The sequence below is a fragment of the Babylonia areolata genome, chromosome 21, assembly GCF_041734735.1.
Source record: "Babylonia areolata isolate BAREFJ2019XMU chromosome 21, ASM4173473v1, whole genome shotgun sequence".
In the NCBI taxonomy this organism is placed as follows: Eukaryota; Metazoa; Mollusca; class Gastropoda; order Neogastropoda; family Buccinidae; genus Babylonia; species Babylonia areolata.
In genome coordinates this window covers 23807107-23828201 of record NC_134896.1, presented here as the reverse complement: position 1 = coordinate 23828201, position 21095 = coordinate 23807107, and the positions used below count along the sequence as shown (strand labels likewise).

The 21095-nt window shown below is 38.4% G+C and overlaps 1 protein-coding gene across 1 annotated transcript; it reads right to left on the bottom strand.

The window, feature by feature from the left end:
* Positions 1-72: 72 nt before the first annotated feature.
* On the bottom strand, positions 73-20886 carry LOC143296348 (putative lipid scramblase CLPTM1). The gene is made up of 14 exons (XM_076608225.1): positions 20776-20886; positions 19031-19225; positions 18371-18529; positions 17648-17771; positions 17270-17355; positions 16175-16292; positions 15662-15764; positions 14399-14543; positions 13551-13644; positions 12681-12871; positions 11634-11729; positions 10861-10996; positions 8973-9140; positions 73-8141 (listed from the first exon to the last, which is right to left on the bottom strand). Exons 1-14 carry the CDS (start codon positions 20875-20877, stop codon positions 7885-7887), a joined length of 1974 nt encoding a protein of 657 aa, XP_076464340.1. The 5' UTR covers positions 20878-20886; the 3' UTR covers positions 73-7884.
* Positions 20887-21095: the final 209 nt, after the last annotated feature.

The following is a 21095-nucleotide window of genomic DNA, read 5'->3' as shown; positions in this document are numbered from 1 at the left end:
TTACATACGCACACAGGTGTGTTTGAGTGAGGGCTTATATTTGTTCAGGCTTATTGTAACGTGTACATTAACAAACTTGAAGTCCACACACAAGGTATTGCTTTTTCTTTACTTTTATCAAGAATTGCACACAGTACAACAGCAGTGTGCTTTCTGCTTAAAAACGAATCAAAATGGCAAAAGTTCATGCACATGCCAACTCTGCTCTATAAACAACATACCACAGCTCACACCCAGAAACCCCTTGCAAAATGATCCACATCATCCCGTGATGTCCAGCGACAGCACACAGCCACTCGTCTTTGAAAGTGTGCGGTACTCAAGTTGTTCCACACAACTAACTACCACAGTACAGAGAACTCTATAGCTAAAGGAACATCAAATCAGGAGACAAGTCAGTCAATAACCGCACAAACGTTTAACACAGAAACTATGGGTATCCGTATCCAATGATTCAAATCATCACAGTTTAAACATTACTGTTTTGAATTTTGTAAATGTGGTTTTAAGTCAGCCAATAACCACACAATGATTTAACACAGAAACTTCAGATATCCAAATGATTCAAATCATCATGGTTTAAACATTACTGTTTTGATTTGGTAAATGTTCATGAGCACCATTTGCTGATGAGGAACATTCCTATCAAGTCTCAGAACTGAATGCCTGTGATGACGTGAAAATGTGTGCAACCTGGAGATGCAGCAAAAGTACACTGCACCTGACAAAGTGTTTCTTTTTTGTGTTTTGTTTTTTGTTTGTTTGTTTAATCCCATCAATATATTCCATCACTGCCAACTGTACCTAAGCTCAGAGGAGCTGCAAAAAAATCTCAGAAGAAAAAGAAAAGACCAACAATAAAATTCTTTTTTTAAAAGCAGTGCAGCTAAGTGATGGTGGCTGAGACGGGCTATGATGAAGAAATGAGAAAATGAGACACAAACATGATAAAAATCAAAATATACAAGTGCTTACAGGACTGACCTGCTTCTCCTCTAGAATGTCTCTTTAAGTTTAATGATAATGCTGCTATCTACTAACAACACACCCACATGCAGATCTTCAGAGCTGATATTTCACTCGAACACAACAGAGAAAAGGATTTCAACAAACTAATAAAGGCATGAAAAACCCAAAAAAAAGTAATAAATTTTTTTTTTTTTTTAAATGCAGCAACATTTTACCAAAGCATGGAACGGTGGGTGTGGATGGCCAGGGTTAAAACAACAGTTCACGTCCTTGACATCCAACATTCTTTAACGTGGATGATCTTGTCAGGTACATTAACTTCTACTACTAACATGATCACACACACCAATAATACTACACCGCAACTGCACACACCATCCCATTTAACATTTGACATTACAGCTTAATGCCCAGCCAACCGCACATGGCCATATCAGGACTGCCCAACTATATAAACGTTCAACCGCGCTCAACACAAAACTGGCAAATCTATAAACAAACAAAAAATATTCAGATTAACTTACAAAATACAGTTCATGATACGTTATCTTAACCATTAAGCTCCTTAAGGCAAATAAGACTAGGCTGTGCTGAGGGTGTCAGCCCTTCTGCTTAATTATTATCCCCAGATAGAAAATTAAAAAAACAATTAAAAAAGGATACAAAATATTTGAAGTTTAAAGCCAAACAAAACATACATTTAAAAGGCCAAATACACATATAACACTGCAGATGGACAGCTAGTGCCCATCCCAGTGTTTACAATCTCACTACCAAATCGCCAGAGCAAAACAGCACAGATAGTACATCATAGACTGAAGGAAAGAGGGGGAAAAAATCCAAGCTTGCTCGGAAAGAAAAAGGGGGATGGACTGGGAAGGCAGAAAAAAGAGACCACAGTGAAGGAAGAAAAAAAAGCAGAAATAAAGAGAGCAATCACAAAGAGGAAGTTCCCAGCACATAATTTCCAGAAAGCTGGGATGCTTATACTGAAAGACCCCCAGCCACCCCACTTCCTTTTTTCCGGTCAAGTTACCACAGAAATGCATCATTCATTCAAAAAACAAAAATATATATATATATATATCTGTTATAAATATCTGAAGAAACTTATATACTAATAATTGCTTACTATATATATTTGAAGAAAATATACCAACAACTGCTACCTATATATATTTGAAGAAAATTTTCGAATCCGTAAATAGTGCTAATAATGGATTTCTGCAATGCCAACTCTTGATCACAAATCTGAGATCCTGGAAAACAAAACAGGATTTGATAAAAGACGAAAGAAAAAAAGGAGAGGGGAGTGGAGGGGACTGTTATTTGTAAGCCAGTTTCATTTTTCATTTGTACAACTCCATTTTCATGATACAATTTGAATGTAAGGAATACAATTTGATGAGTGGGGAGATTATTTTAGCAATTTTATCAACAACACAACTGTCAACAAGCTCCAGTAATGTCTGTATAATGTTGAAAGTTAAATAATGAACAACAGAACCTGTTTATGAACAAAATTAAATTTCTATTTATGAATTTTTAAACATAGACAAAAAGGTACAAATAATAATAATACTATTGTACAGTTATATCACCGTTTATACATAGTGATAAACATGAATAACTTGCAATATCACAAATGTTGTCTTGAAGTTGACTGCACCACACATCTAACTTTGATCTCAAGCTTCAAAAATGATACTCAGAAGTATGAAAGTAAGTGCTAAACAATGAACAACATCCATGCTTTTATGCCCCCTTTCACTTGTTTCACTGAGGCAAATTGATCCACAATAGCCAATGCTGGTTTTTACTGATAAATTTCATGGGTCTATGCAATTCATAATTTTATGTAATTCTTTTGATGTTACAACCTGGGTGACAATGTTTTAATCTTATATGTGCAATCATTACCTGTTTCTATGTATGCACAGGAGGTAGGCCTAAGAGATTAAAATCTATTGTCAACTAAGGTGTACCTTATCAGTTACAATAGAATCAAGCCATGTTCACCCTTGCTAGATGTATTCACACTATCTGCTGAGAATATGCCTTGAAAATCTGAAGAACTTCTGCCAAGATGAAACAATCCCCACACACAAGACCCTACTGGGTGCAATCTTTCAGGCAAGTCATGTATTCCTCCTCCCCTCTCCCAAGCACATGGTAGCCAAACTGATAAAACATATAATGTTGACACAAAACCCCATACGAAATCCCACCCTTCCACACCCCCTTTTCCCATGAATTATTGAATTATCAATGTGTAGACATACACACACAAAAAGAGGGCTAAATAAATAAATCATCTCAGACAACAACAAAAAACACTAAGAAGCGCTTCATAACCATATGTTCAATCTACAGAGAGAGGTCTCAGTGTGTTGACATACTTCAGAAAAGTTGGAAAAAGCTAACACAGAGCTCATTCTCAAAAGCATGGACACAGACCCACAACACATCAACATCAACCAACACATGAATACTTCAGATAGTGTCTGTAAGTTTCAGTTTCAGTTTCTCAAGGAGGCGTCACTGCGCTCAGACAAATCCTACACTACACCACATCTGCTAGGCAGATGCCTGACCAGCAGCATAACCCAACATGCTTGTCAGGCCTTGAGTGCATGCATACATGTGTACCTATCAAAGGATTTCTTCTTCAGAATTCTGCCATATGACAACATTTTTGTTGCCATGGGTTCTTTTTCAGTGCGCCAAGTGCATGTTTTACATGGGACTTTGGTTTATTATCTCATTAACACTAAGTTGATTTTCCTGTCAAACTTGGAAGAATGGGCAAGAGCGGGAATCAAACCTATCCCTCACAGGCACTGTATTGGCAGAAAAGCATTTTAACCACTCTGCCACCTTCCTCCCTTAAACTGTTAGACTAGTTCAATGTGTCAGCAGCCTTTCCTTCAATACACTGTATAATAAAATCACTTCCTTCAGCTTTACTTCTATAGATAGATATAAAAGACATAAAGCTAGTTAGTAAGTCGTCGGAAAAGGTCTGTCATGAACTGACACTCTGCAGGTAAAAATTATTTGATTCTTTCAATTTTTAATTTAATTGATTTAATCACACATACTATGCTGTGACTTATAGTCTGATTCATCTCCTGATGTACATTTGTCTTGAATAAACTGTATATATTAGTTCACTGATTATCTCAGCTAGAATGCAAATATTACACCAGGTGCTCAATCAAATGCCAGGTTAGGCATGAGAGCCACAACAGGAATACGATGGTCCTCTTTAACTGTATTTGTTCACCTTTGTGTTCCCAGTACAATCATACTAACTGCATCATTTACAAAGTATTCCCAGGAAACGGAAACCACACTGGTACTATACTTCAATGTCAAGACCCAAAAATGGAGAGGGTAGAATTATTTGGGCTATTCAGCAATCAAAGAAAACATACCTAAAAAAAAGAGAAAAAAAAAGTCCAAAAACATGAAACAGATTTTATCAATAGGTCTTACTTCTTACTTGACTTTTCTTCTCTCTTTCTCTCTCTCTTCAAAAAAGAAAGTAGCTTTTTCTTTTTCTTTTCCAAAACATTAACATGTAACTTGGAGAGAAACTGCTGTTCAGATAATGAATGTCCAGAACAGACATCACCAGACTTTTTTAACATCACCAACCTTTGTCAAACAGCTTACACTTTTCTCTCCTTTCAAACGCTTCTAACAAAACCAGTATGTTTTCCTGGACATTACAACACACCGTCCTCTAAACTAGATACAGAAATGCCAATGACAACTGGCAGGGAAAGAGGTCAATGTGCTTTTCAAATGCCACTTGTCATCAAACAACAGATCAGTTTCTCCCCAACCATCTGTTTCCAAGAAAATCAGTGTATTTTCCTGAATGTTTTTTCAGCTGTGATACAGATAACAGCTATCATGAAGGTAAAAAGAGATCACCGTGCATTTCCACCACCACAACCACAAAGAAATGTGTTGAACAAGAATAAAATAAGGTGCACAGAGGAGTTCCCATAACCAAGTGTGCAAACTTGTACGGTTGTACAATGAGAAATTCAACATACCAAATAATTTCACAAAGTCAACAGAGATTCCATGTTTTGTGTCCCTGGCTTGGTCTGTTAACAACAGCAGTAACTGATGGATGGCAGGTTTCTTTCACTTAAACATTCAGTTTGTTGCTGTTCTACACGACTTCATGTACCGTGTATTCATATAAACTCTGATTATAGATTAATTGAAACAAAGCAGATTCTGCGGGATATTAGTTTTTTTTCTTGTGTTTGATAGTCAAGAAATGATATCCCATTTTTCTAAGTAAATTTTTTTTTGTAGAGCTCGGATGGTCTCTCCAGTCAACGAAGTAAATATATAAATACATAAACACAACATACAACCATACTGCATAGATAACTAACAAGCAGTTTTCAACACATAACACTTCTTCTGCACCACAACTCCCACATTCACTCGTATGTACGAGTGGGCTTATTCACATATGACTATTTCTACCCTGCCATAAAGGCAGCCATACTCCTGTTCTTTTGTGTGTGAATTTCTTATCAGAAGTGAACCTTTCTTTCCTTGTGTATGTGTGAGCATCTTTGCCAACTGAAAGAAATAACGGATTCATCAAGTAATATTCATGAAACACTAAGAACATTTGCATGGTTCAAATAGGACGTAACCTACTTCAGGATGTTATCGACCGTAGCTACTTTCATTTTCTCTGCATAGGCGGGTAGTAGTTTGCACAGGACAGGAGTCAGACCCCTGCCGGAGTCTGCACTAGTGGGTCACAGTTAAGTATGTGTAATTAAACAGTAGCCACCAGTGGAAAAGAATGTAAGGCATTGTTTCTCATTGCCTCTTTACTTTATTCCTAATAAAGCTTAGCAATCTGAATTGAGCAGAATGTGTGCTCTTCAGCAAGAAATGACACAGACACACTGAATAAGATTAATCTCATCTGTTTTTGATGCCTTTTGATGCTTGCTTTAATGCCCGATATTGATGTATTTTAATGCTTGCTTCAATGCCAAAACAAAACAAAAATCAATTCACATATCTTTATTCTTTATCTGTTAACTGGTAATAAAGCCAAACCTATCAATGATGAATCTCTAAACATGTCTTACACTTGACAAATTGAACATCATCTTCATTAAGGGGTTGACATGATTTTTTTTTTAAACCTGTCATCCCTCTAAGTCTGGTTGTCCTACCATCATCATCATCATCATCACCTCCTGCAGAAAGACTGTCAAAAAATAGAAAAGAAAAACCTGACAACACAAATGGCAAGCTGAATGCAATATGCACATAATGTCTCTCACAAGCTAAGAGAAGCAGTTTCTTAAGTGTGGATAAAAAGAATCCCTTTCTGAGGGGGGTAAAATGATCTGCATATTCCTTTCAATTATTCCTGACAGACTTTCCTGATACATACAAAAGTGTACTTTATCACTCACTTCTCCAGTTCTAGCATCTGTCGTTAGGCAATAAATAAATAAATAAATAAATCTTCTCTCTCAGAACAGTTACAGTCGAACAATCAACAAAAATGAGCCAGACAGGGAGGGAGGGAGGCAGAAAGAGAGAGAGAGAGAGAGAGAGAGAGAGAGAGAGAAAACATGCATGCAGGGCATGAATGTATGCACAGATGCACAGACATACAAACATGACATGAACATGCATGAACGATTTGAGTACATTAATCCATTCATACGTTCATTCATAATAATTTTTTTTAAATGTAAAGTAAACTTATAATAAAAAAGAAATTGGGGAAAGGGATTTCCAATTCAGTGACTGTAAGTAACAGAGCATATTCGAAGTCCTGCTGCAGTAATAATGTACAGATATGCAAGTGTCATCCTGCTTTGATGAGCACATCGGCAAAGTTCCTAATGCCTTGTTATCAATTTCATCTGTCACTTTTGCCTGTAAAAGGTCCTTACTCCAAACCAGAGTTTTACAGGTTCTGCAAACAGCTAGCATGCATGGCACCCAAAATGTAATCTGGCTGTCTCAACAGCAGGGCAAAAAAGAAAGTCATTCTCACACAAGACTGGTTACAACCCACCAAAGCAAAAGAAGAAAAAGCGATACGGCAGCCTACTAAGATTATTTTTTTTATCAGTATTACACACACTTGAGAAGATATACAGAGACCACAAAAAAACAAACACACTTGCCATGTGGCCAAAACGAAGGAAAGATGCAACACCTGCCACAACATTCATTTCTTTTCCTCCTCTGTTGTTCCTGTTCTTCGTCTGCAGTTCCTTAGAAGGCAACAAACATAGGCTTTGACTTTCACCCTTTCAAGTTTTGTTGTTGTTTTATCGTTTTGTTTGATGTTTCCCCTTTCTTGTTTTGTTAAAAGCCAAATTTGGATATTTGTTACCATAATACCATTACACAGACGTGTAATTCACTTTCAATGCAGCATAAAAACAAAAGCGATGGGCCACAAAATCAAATGAACATCACAAAACTTTTTTTTAAACAAAATTTATTTGTCAATGGGGGAAAAGTTAAAAACAAATCCCATCCTTATTATACCTTCATGAATGTATACAAATGATATCCAGTATAAAACATGTTTTAATCAAAACAAAACAAAACAAAAAAACACACCCAGAAAAAAAAGGAAGAAAATGAAATCTTTCTCACAGTACCACTGACACTCTCATTCACTCCAGAACAACTTCTCAGAAACTCTAAACCTGACACAAAAAAAGAAAAAACAAAAACAAAAAACGAAAAGCGTGGGGTGTGGTTATCCCAAAACAGAAACACAGATGCCAAGAAGCTCTATAATGGAATTCTCCAGTAAAACTGATGAACACGACACATACTCTGGCACACCATTTCTGTTCTTTTTTTTTTATACTTTTTTTTCATTTCTCAGTCTTCTTTTTTCTCAGCTTCTGACTTGGGAACCTGATCACTGCCCGCATCATCCTCGTCTTCCTCCTTGACCTTTTCACCTTCCGACCCTTCCAAGGATAGTGGGGGACTGCCGTCATCAGCTTTGGCGTCATCTTCAGTCAGGGCAGCATCTGGGTTGTCCAACATTTCCTGGCTGGTGCCAAACTCGTTGACACGCTTTGGGTCGATGCGGTATATCCAGCGTTGGTACAGGTAGATGAAGAATATCACATCTGGAAAGGTAAAGAATAATAGTAATTATAAAATAGATTTTAAAAAAATGGTGGGGTAGGTGGTGGGGGGTGTGGGGGGGGGGGAAGGGGGTGTAGGGGTGGGGGGGGGGGGTGATGTGTAGTCTAGTGTAGGAAGTGTAAGCATGAGGCATTGTTCAAAGAGTCAATCCTCAAAGGAAGCTGCTGAGAAGTACATGTCTTTTCACTTCTGGTTTCAAGAAAAAGAAAACACAAGTCCTCCCCAGTTAACAGTCAACATAAAAAAAAATTAATCTAAGGTTACATGACAATGTTTCACTGCAATTTCTTCCAGGGGTATCACTGCATGCAGATGTATCCATGTTCATGACAACACAGCTTCTAAGTCATGGACCTTCAAAGAGGGAGGAAGGACGATGGGGTGGGAAGGAACTGCCGCAAGAAAAGAGATTAGCAGGTGATATAAACATACCATCAACCCAAACCCCTGGTCATGCCAATAGTATTGATGAGCATAAAAACAACCGAACTAAACAGACTGTCTAAACAGTCATAATAATTTCTCATGTCTAGTGAAGTGGAAAATTCAGTGATTACTTTCTGCCAAATGTTCAACTGCAACTTTGCTAATAAAAGTAAAAATACATCATGCAATAAAAATTAGCCACAAACTAATGAAAGGACAGAGAAGAAACCGAAAAGAGACGGTACCCACAAAGATGGTTTAAACTAAAAGTATATTTTATACATGAATATGAATGATCCATTTCACTAGAAATGCATATGCCAAACTTGAAACGCTTCCTTTCATCAAATCAAATCCTCATTTGCACCATTTAAACTTTTGCTCACCATCTCTCAGACAGCCCAGGCGATACAGCGTGGGCATTTTGATGACAAAGGCGAAGATGTCATCAATGAAAGTGTTGAGGGCTTTGTAGGTCAGCATGCGCCAGGGAAGGTGAGCCACTGACTTGAGCTTGTAGTTGATGAACAGCTGTGGTGTCATCATGATGAACCCTGAAGCATATCATGATCATCATCATTATAATTATTGATACTTATATAATGCCTACCTTCAGTCAAAGCCAAACTCTAAGCAAAATACAAACACTGAGTCATTTGCACAACAGGCTGCCTACCTGGGTAGAACCGACTGACAGCTGCCTTTGGGTGCTCAGCATTTGTCTCCTGTGTCAGATTCAGTCAGGCTTCAGTCACGCACACATGTACATGTCAGAGTAGATTTTTTTCTTCAGAATTTTGCCAGATACAACCTTTTTGTTACTGTGGATTCTTTTTTTTTCTTTCTTCTGTCCCATCATCTGCACTGTTTTCGTGACATTACTACCACGCCACTCATTCCGAGTCCCCCATACGGAGCCACACTTGGATTAGTCTGTCACAGTCACAGCTTCAGCAGTCCACAGGGAAATATCAATGTTAGGCAAACAGGAGGCTATACACACTAGAGGAGACCCTGCTCTGCTGCTAAGTCACTTCGGTGGTGTTAAGTAGTGCCTGTTCTGATTTAACATACTTAGGACACCACCAACTAAACCCTATGCTGATGACAACAGCTTTGTCGCAGAGTCAGACTCCGACAGAGTGGAGACCACAACACGTCCCTCCAACGAAAGTCCCCCATGAATCTGCCGAAACCAAAGATCTTGACAGGACTCATCCGAAGTGAAGAAGGATTGAAAATGAAGTCACCATGAGAGCAGGGCACAAAATTTAGGACTCTTTTGTTTTTACTGATGACGAAGTAGGATAACGATGATGACGATTTCGCTATGGGGGTCCATTAGGTTTGGAATTACATGACAAGCTGTACTCTGGGCTTCCTTTCCTTAATAATTTCCTGGCGTTAACCAGGCCTGAGAGATACAGACACCTGCAGTGTTGGTCAAGAAATCTGAGCAAGACACCCAAGGATGCATCCGTTAAGTGGTTTATACTCCACTGTGATCCCAGTCTTCCCATTTAAACCCAAGCACACTTAACTATGGGTAGGAGCCGGCCACGGGCCAGAAAACCCACCTCTGCTGGGATCAAACCCACATCCTCTCAGCCCTAAGTTTGAAACAATAAGCACTGCACCACAGTGGCTGGCATTTCTGTGGGTTCTTGTACATGTACTAAGTACATGCTGCACACAGGATTCAGTTTATTGTCTCATCCGTCCAGACCATCACTCAAGGTCCAGCAAAAAACAGATCTCATGAGTTGGATCAGCTCCAAATGCTTAATCAAAAACACGAAGATACATGCCTATACTAACACACAGAGAAACACACACACACACACACATATATATATCTAAAGCATAAATAGGCTCCTTTTTTCCATCATATTCTTTCAAAGAACTCATAGGAAGGTACATAAAGAAAATGATGCACTTACACACAATGTGACATTTGCAAAACATACATTCTAACATTCATTCATCAAACTTGCATGCCGTTTAAGAAGTATTCTCAAGTGCGTAAACAAATATATATTTGTTCACCTGCATGCAACTGCACACACACAACAAACCTTGCAAAATCATTCTAAGCAACATTTTTGAGAATCTACCCAGAGTGAGAAGTCAGAACACACAAACACACACACACCCCACACACACCCCATTCTTAACTCCCCTGCCAACAGCCCTCCCTGATGTGATGCAGACCCTATGCAGTCAGCTGCTGGGCAACAACAATGAACAAGAATGACATAAAGCAGCAGCACCCACCGAAGGTGAGCAGAAAGCCGTAGAGCATGCTGAGGATCCAGGAGTACCAGCCCTTGTGCTCCTGGTACACCAGAGAGTACACAGCGTAGAACCCCAGCAGGGGGTACAGCACCCACGACAGGTACCGGAATGCCAGCTGTTCGTGGAAAACAAAACACAAGAGTTTCACTTTCATACAGAGGCGTCACTGCTTTAGGACAAAACCACACACACTAGGGTAGGTAGGCCTAAATGCGAACAGCTTGTAATTGCGAACAGTTCGTGTAACACCCCACTTCAAAGCGTTCTCATAACACACGTTTCACAATTTAACGTCTGCTTCAACTTTGGTTATGCTACCTTAATGAATTATCATTTCCAATAACCAGTCAATCATCAGCTATTTCTGATTATTTCCACGCTCTTTCTTCTCTCCGCTTACCACTGCCGACCAAGTTAACAAACGTGCTCTTACGATCCTAAAATCACAGGAAGCAAGCAAGACTTGTCATTCACCTGAACAGTTTAAAATAGCTGTTTGACAGTGCATGTGTCTCTGTGCTGATTAACAAACAAAAGCATAACAAAACATAGTAACTACATAAAATAATACTGAACAAATTTCTTTTTCCATGAAACATCCAAAAAATATAAATAAATAAACTTAAGACTAGCGCAAATCATACTGTACTAATCCTTAGAATCAGAGGCAAATTTCAAGAATTTTCTAGTTTCCAGTCTCTCCCTCTCTCTCTCACCATATATCATTTTGTACAGACATGTTCTTAACTCACCATGTCATACTGCTTTGTGGCACTGGCAGTATAGGTGGATTTAAACTCCACTTTAACCTTTGGTAGCACTCCAAGCATTTTCTCTCCAGGAAACCTCTGAAATAAAAAATAAACAAGAAAATAAACAAATAAACCTCTCAATCTCACTGTACCTGTGCTGTCGGTCATGTCCTGATGTCACACATCAAAACACATCTCACCTGCAAAACAGGACCAAATTAACATTAATGAGCTGTGGTAACCTCCAAGTCAACGGCACAGCGTTCCGTAAATCTTTTGTCATTGTCACTTCCTCTCCTGTATAACGTGTCAAAAACTAAAAGAGCATCAGAAAAAGAAAAGAAAAAAAATTAGAGCATTAAAATTCCAAATGTTTTAAGCTGCTTTGTTGTTATTTTTTCTTTTCTTTTTCTATCACATTGTCAATGTCACAAAAGGCAAACCACAAACTTTCTAAGACTAAAATGCTGCCAACCCAAATTAGGCCAAGCAAACACAGAGGTTATATTTCAGAATACTGGAATCTTTTTAGATGTATTCTGCGCCAGAACAACCAAAGACAAACATGGTACCGATAAAATAGAATAAAAAATTAATAAACAACAGGGATGCCTCTGCTCCCTCATTCCATGGGATGGGCTTCACCAGTCTATTGCCCAATCAAACATTTTTCAGGGAACATGATTATCTTCAGATGGACCCCTTTCAACTTAAGATCACCCATCTCATGAATAAATGCTTACTTTCAGTCAAACCAGTTGTCCAAAATTATTAAGAATATCTTTTTCTTTCCTTTTACAAACAGTGAGACAAAACTTTCAGTCAAACCATTTATCATTGAATTACCTGATACATTTTTTTCGTTCCTTTATTCAAACAGTAAAACAAAACTTTCAGTCAATCATTTGTAATAAGTTATTTGGCTTATCTTTTTCTTATCTTTTTCAAACAGTGAGAAAGAAAAGAAAGGACCTAAAATGAATTTCTTAAACTGCCAGAGAGTTCCAGAGGAACTCACAAAGAGTTCCAGAAGGCATCCCTACTTACCTGTATATTGACCACTTTGTTGATTTTCCAGATCTCGATACACAGCCCGACAAAGATGGAGATCTTGACAATGGTGTTGGTCTCGTTGTCCATCACGTACAGCAGCACAATCAGCGACTGGAAGACGTTGAAGAACACCGAGCGCACCGACAGCCCCTCCAGTGACTTGCGACTGCGCCAGAACTGAATGTCTGCACAATCAACAAGGCTGGAATAACACTGTGTATCAGCTGTTGTCCACAAAGGATGGGCAAGCTAGTCTCCTACAGTACTGATGACTAAGTATATATCAGTATAAAATTATGTAATAATGAAGTTAATAGCAATATTTGCGTCATGTTCAATACAAAATCAGTCAGAACTTGCCACCACTTGAAGGCATACCTCGATCAAATCCTCAGGATCACCATTCAAACTCTCGAAAATTATAGACAGTATGAGAGAAGATATTATTCTCTTGTACCACCATTCCATCACTGGGTAATTTGTTCCCTTCATGTTTTAGAAATACTCTATTATTTCAAGCACTTAAAATTATTTTTCATCTCATAAAGCATATCAGTATCAAAGCAAAGCAAACAAAAACATTCACAGCCAAATCTAATCAATGTTAAATCAACCTTGGCAAAGATCACATTACATTAAAAAGTTCTAACATTGCATTAATGTTACTTCTTTTTTTCCCAATTACATTGTTACACTGTTTCTGTATTGTACTTGAAATAACATTTCAGAAAAAATAGCCCCCCCCCACCCCCCTCACCCCACACAACATACACACACACACACACACACACACAAATGCACAAACACACACATACACACACACACAGAGGCCAAAGAGCACACAAGATGAGTTTAAAGGGTCACCATTCTTGAAGGCAAGGAACTCAAAGACGCTGTGGAGAATGGACACAACAATGGTCAACCCCAGCAAGTAGGGACTGGTCTCCAGGAAAGCCGTCTGTGGACAGGACAGCCAAGATACAACTTCAATTTCTGTTGTTCATGATGTTACCATGTTCGAACAAGATTTACAATGTAGACTGCGTAAGACCTTCACACTAAGTGTAAAACACCACAGCCTTTCTATGCCTTCAAATCTGTATAAGCTACACCAAATTTTACTAGGCAGATGCCCAACAGCAGTGTAACCCAATGCATTAGTCATGCCTTGAGTGAACACTCATGTGAGCCAAAAATGTGGCCTAAAATTCATTTGGAGACAATTTACAACAAACAAATAAACAAAAAAATCATCATAAGTAAAATTAACAAATTGAAAGGAATTAGAATAATGGCATCACATATGTGAGAGACTGCATTAGGCATGACTGCATATTCTAAATGTGGATACATGCATTTGTGCACAGTTGTGCATATGCACATATGAAGTGTATTCATGCAGGCATGCCATTGAACCTGTTTGACAATGTAAGTATAATTTTACCTTTACATTTTGGCAAAACCAAACATACACACGCCCTTCACAAGCACTTTACTTATGCAATGCACATTCACATACAAACACACATACACTGTGTAATACACACAAAAACACACTCAGAGGAACGTAGAAAGGTTTTTCATTACATTTTCCAACTTGATGCACGCATTACTGCGCTTCCTGAAGTGAAAAGAAAAGTGATAAAAATAGGGTCCGTCAGCCTTTGTTTCCCAGCATTACATAGCGGCCGGACCTACCTATACCTACACACCTTGAGAGAGTCTTGATCTTCATCCGAGTCTTCAGCAAAATCGTTTCCCAGCATGGATGTCCACTTGTTGCGCATCGACTGTGCAGCGTACATTTGCCACTTGAAGAGGGAGATGGGGTTGTAGGTCAAGGTTAGATTCAGCACCCTGTACACACAATGAAGCAGGATTCTGACTGATGTCTCGTCCAAACTGTCATTCTTTTTTCATCTCATCCAAGACAGATTATTTAATATATAAAAAATCTCTTAAAGTTTTCTTGATCAACACTGATTTCACAATATGAGTTATAAACTCACAGCTGCCAAGTGAACAAACTTTAGGTAATTCAAAATATGATCAGATTCTATACTTTACAATAAACACTCACACTGGCTTTGTGAGAAAGCGACTATCATCTGTGACTCAGTACATGGCAATATGTGTATGCTGATCTATTCAGACAGCCATTACTTAACATTTCTAAAGCAAGTCTGACATGACAATCAGGGGGACAAAGGGGAGGTTACCTACTTCCGGGAGGCTATCGGCCATAGCTACTTTCGTTTTCTCCGCTTAGGCGGATAGTAGTTTGCACATGACAGGAATGTCAGACCCCTGCCGGAGTCTGCACAAGTGGGTCACAGTTAAGTATGTGTAATTAAATTAACATTTCTAAAGCAAGTCTGACATGACAATGACAATCATTTGTGAACTGTGGTGCTGAGACACAGACAGAACAAACCCAGATATGACTGTGTATGAAGATTTAGGGCTGTATGTGGATAACACAAACAAAAAAAAGTTATATCTTTTAAGAGCAATATACCCAATCTAACAAGTTTATGCAATTGACTTCAGCATGGAGAAAATGACTAATGACTGAAGTGATGTATTAGATATATATTTTTTACTTATTTTTCAGCTGACTGATCTTATAACATGATAAAAAAAAAAGTCAACAGGAGGAATCTCTTGCCCCTCAATCTTCCAGTTACTCTCTGAATATATATTTTTAATAATAAAAAAAGGGTAATATATGTCAATAATAATAATATCATTAATATAAGAAAGAAGAAGATGAAAAAGATTTGAAGAACTACCACCATTATCAAACAATCCAATTTAAACAATGCAGTTCTTAACCTGACCAATTACATTCATCCATCTATATTCTGCAGCTGACTTTTTTTTTTCCTCTTCCCAGGTTAGTGCTACATCATTCTCTACACGTCAGTGTGCAAAATGTTTGGCCTCATGACACCAGCAATGGTGACTTGACTTACTTGGTGGTGTCGTTGATAGGCATGTAGTCACTGTTGAGGTTCCAGTAGTCATTGAGGTAGACCACTGGATAGTATTTGTTGGTGCCAGGATAGAATTCAATGTCTGCAACAGCAAGACCACTACGTTTCTAAATGTTTTACAAACTGATGTGTGTACACACACACGCATACACACAGTGACACACCTTCACTCTTACAAGATAAACATACTAACCACACTCTATGGTGCACAAACTAAAATAGGGACTGAGCTGCTAACAAACATAAACTGAACTGAATGTTTGCTAGAGTGTTTGCATGTATGTAAAAGATGTATATGCAGCATTTTGGGCACTTGCGCATGTGCCTTCACGTATATGTATACACATCATTCCCACCACCCTGCAATATCTGAATGGGAGAGACACAAGTAAACAGACACATGGGATGGAGAAAAGATTTCTTTGTGGTACATTTGTGTACTCTGTATATCAAACACACACACATATACACAAACACACACACACCACTCACACTCATCCAGAGGCTGAGGCACAGAACCCCTTATCCAGGGAGAGTGGTCATCCAGCAGGTTGATGGTCAGGTTGGGATGCCAGTGGGACAGGATCTCAAAGGATGACTGATTTTCTTTCTGCAACATCCCATCCAATTTTTGATAAGAAGAATACATAGTACCTATATGGCACAGTCTCCCAATATAGTGGGCTCTTTGTGCTGAACATGAAATAATACAAATACAATATGAAAAAAGTATAATGGCATACTGCAGCACATGAAGACATGCAAGAGAAAACAACATATCTGCACAAAATATGCCTTACAAACATATGCTCACATACAGGTACAAGAACACACACGCGTGCGCATGCGCGCGCACACACACACACACTTTACATAAACACCCACCTGCAAGTACACACACTATATGGAGACTTTAATAAAGCGAAAGAAAAAAAGAGGGGGAGGTTTCTGTTGGAGGGTGGGAAGTGAAGGGTATGGGAGTGGCTGGAGGAGACGACAATGGTCATCTGTTTGTCTGTCTCTTTCCTTTCTAGACTTTACTTCATCAAAAACAAAGTAAAAGATCAATGGTAAATTCTCTCAATAGTAGATCAGAGTGCACAGATTTATCTAGCACTTAGCTAGCACCAAAGAATCAGTTTCTTACAATGGAAGACTAAAAAATTCTGGTGTGGTGTGATCACAGGTTTTTGACAAACTGTAACCCATACGTCCATATGTGTTCATGTGTATAAATATGCATGCACGTCTGTTATGTCTCCATGCAAACATCCATGTTCATATCTCAAGTTCGTGTGTCTGTGTGTGTGCATGTGTATATGTGGGCAGGTGACTGGTTGTATGTGTTGTGAATGTACATGCAAGGTTTATTCATTTGCAAGATACGTAGCAGTAAATAAATATAAATAATCAAAGTATGTTCATAAAACAACAAAAGCAAGCCAACAATCTGACCACACATCAATGCATACAATACAGTTATAAGTTTCATATTAACAAGCATATACACATGGTCCTAATTCTTCTCTCTCCTTCAAACAGTGGTAATGAATGGAGAATTTAATTCATATACATTAACAAACCAACCTGTTGCAGGTCAGGGTGGACATCCGTGGAGCCAGTCAGCAAATTAACAGTAGACTGGAAGCGACGCTTCTTGAACTTGTTCAAACCTGCAAGACATAACTCGTCTGGATATAAAACATATGCAGGACCTCAAAGGAACAAATGCAGTGGTGTATAAATGTTCAACACAAATGAATGCTTCGCCTCTTCACTATATCCTTGAAGTCTGGGCCTACACTGGGAGTATCTTGCATTTCGAATATATATTTTTTGCAAACAATCAACAATTTATCAGTGCTTACCAACATTTTTCAGTAATTTGTAATTCAAACTACAATTCAAACACAAAGCTTCACGTACACAGAGATCTGACAAGCTGTTCTACAAAAACTAACTTACGTTTAGATCTGTACACTGTGTTCTTCTTGGAGTACAACTTCTTGGCTTTGTCAGCAGGGTCAGGTGACTTGCCCTCCTTCACAAAGTACACATGAAGATACATGGAGCCATTGTTCTGCATGCTCTGTGAACAGAAATCAAAACAGTCAACCATTAGTTCATATGATTCTTCTTGTTGATTCTCTTCAATTATTACCAACTGTTTCAGAACAAATCAAGACAGTAAAACATTAATTCATTTGATGAATTCTGATAGTTCTTTTTGATTGTATATTGTTGTTGCCAACTGTTTGCCAACAAATTAAGACAGTCAACCATCAGTTCAACTGATCATTCTTATTGATTGTGTACAACTGTTATCAGCTGTTTACTGACAAATCCAGACAGCCATTAGTTCAGCTGATTGGTTTTGTTGATTACGTACAGTTGTTACCAACTGTTTGCCAATAAATCAAGACAGTCAACCATAAGCTCATTTGATGGTTTTTGTTGATTATGTACCATTGTTAAAAACTGTTAACCAACAAATCAAGACAATCAATTTATCATTCTTGTTGTGTTCAACTGTTACCTTGTGTTCAACCATTGCCAACTCTTAACACACACACACACAAACAGGATTAATGCACAGTCAGTTTGTTTATGCACACCCTGTTAATGAACACACACACACGTATACAAGGTTAATACACACTTTGTTTATGTATGCCTAAGTCCTTTTACCTCAGAGGCCTCAATCTGCCCAGACTTTTCAAAAGATCCATCCCCATTGGGTCCATGTTCCCAGTCACCGTACACCAGCCCTTTTTGCACCCAGAACAATGCATCCTCATTTTTGAAGTCCTTGAAATCTTCATCCTCTGACAGGTAGACATACAAGTCCTGATGACGCAGAAAACAAACTTCAAACTGGATTCCTCCCTCCTCACTGTCTCTCTGAATAAGAATCTAGTTTATCAACATTTTGTCATAAACAGAAAATGGATAGAAAATTATTGCAGCATTTCTGAAACAAGCCAGACTTTCAGGAATAAAAACAAAAGCAGTCTACCAATTTTTTGTGATTAAGTTAAAATTCCAAACATCAAAACAAACATAAAAATTGAGGAGTTCAAAACTTACTAGCTACGGCATGGAGAACAAATTAGAAAACATCTAAACTGCTAAGCTTATATCCAAATAATTCAAAATCCCTATTCTCTGCCTTCTACCATCTTCATTTTCTCCTAACTCAGACACCTATACTATTCTCTTCTATGTTTTTCTTTGATTTCCGTTTACTAGAAAAATGTTCCCAAATGAAAAACATTTATTTATTTCAAAGCAATGATTAAAAAATAAATAAATAAATAAATAATAAAAACAATAGTGTTTTCCTCTCACCATCACGGTGCCTTTGTCGAAGAGGTTGGCGGAGGGCCTCACTCCAGAGCTGCCAGAGCCCGAAGTGTCGTTGGCAGGGGTGGTGGGAGAGCGCCGGAACATGCTGGCGATGAAGTAGATGAACAGCATGCGGATCACCAAGGTCTTTATCACCGACCATGTTCCTGGTCGCTGCGGCTGCTGGTCTTGACCTTCCTGTCACAATGAAAACCATTTGTAGATATTGAGTTTTTGTACACATGTATGTAAAGCACTTTGAGCTCTATTCAGGTTTTTTTTAGAAAAAAGCACTAAATAAGTGTTCATTATTAATAATAATATCATTAAATCCACAACCTTTTAAACACAATTCACTACCTCACTCCTTTTCACATTCAAATATATAGTATATATAAACTTCTCCTTTTTTTTCATAAAGTTGAAACATAACTTTTGAAACTTTCAAAAACTGATTTTTGAACCATGCTCTTTGAACTCTGGTGCTACATGTAGTTCTAGCTGGGTTCTGGGATCACACACACATGTGTATATATATATATATATATATATATATGTGTGTGTGTGTGTGTGTGTGTGTGTGTGTGTGTGTGATCCCTATACCAATCTTACACACTGCACAACAAACACATACGTGAGCACTCACACAAACACGCACATTTACAACAGGGGAGTGGAACAACCTGCCTGATATCACGTCAACTGGCTTCAGGCAAATGGTTCAGAGCCAACACCAGTTGACCCAGTCCTGTGTGGAACCCCAAATAACCCCCTCCCCATTGCAGTTACAGTCAATTTCAGTCCCACTCCCAGTAACATACATATCCAGAAGCAGATTCACATATTCAGAACTGGTCAGCATCAGATCAACATGGGTTTTGATCAGGTACACTAACGTTCTTAACGGCTTCTGAAGAACTAAAAATGGGACACATAAACATGACAGACAGTCTACAATCACAGGCAGACTGTGAACCAAACTGATATGCTGTCAGTTGACAGTGATGCCTTGAGAACCAAAGTAAGTAACCAAATCGGTCAGGTTTAGATCCACCCGGTTGGATTTAGATCAAGCACACCGTTTTTTAACGGCTTCTGCAGAACTAAAAATAAAACACATAGAAACACGACAGGTGTTGTATTTGATCACAGACAGTCTGACAAAAGTTACTGTGTGAATCAAATAGGTATGCCGTTAGTCTACAGCAATTCGTTGAGAACCAAACCAGGCGACTGAACCGGTCGGAATTAGATCACTTTACCCTAACTCGCTGGGACACCCAGTTAATCTATTCTAGAATCTCATACAAAAATTGTGTCTGTGAAATGGACGAGCGCAAAGTCGCACTAAGATGACAGGTTCCTTTTTAATCATGTGATTATAATTATGTGTGTATAATGAATGTCAGATACTGAAACAGTAATATGTGGCAACGCCAAGGTTGAAGGAGGAAACGCCACAAATGGACACAGCGCATCCCCCATCAACTACCAATTTTAAACAACGAAACTGAAACGGAATGTTACAGGCTGAGCGTTTAATAAATGGAATCATTTGTACAGAACTGATATCCAAATTATTGAATGTAGTCGAAACTCCGATCCACGTCCTCAACCCTGTCGTCTGCCACTCATCCCAACTGATCAGTGATGCCGACCCTTTTCAGCATTTGGCTCATTTTTTCAGATCTGCAGTCAAAAGTATTTTCCCCATGATCTTTCATAACTGTTACATAATACCTACAAACCTGTGTATTTACTGTTCCATTTTGTGTTGGATTCCCATCAGAAGAACCAGCATTTGCCGGGGCAACGTCCGTTGCTTGATTCATGCTGCTCGTGTCCGCCATGTTCAGTGAAGGTTAGTCTATATACCGAAGTAAGTTATATTCTTAAAACATATCAAAGAACATAATTACTTTATCAATTATTAATTACTTCTGGTTTTGTATTTTTATTATCATATCTATGTAAATCCGTAAATATATAAGATACCAATAATATATGCAACATATTTTGTAAACGGTTTATTAGAGGTTATAGCACCTGTTTGTGTGTCCGAATTACG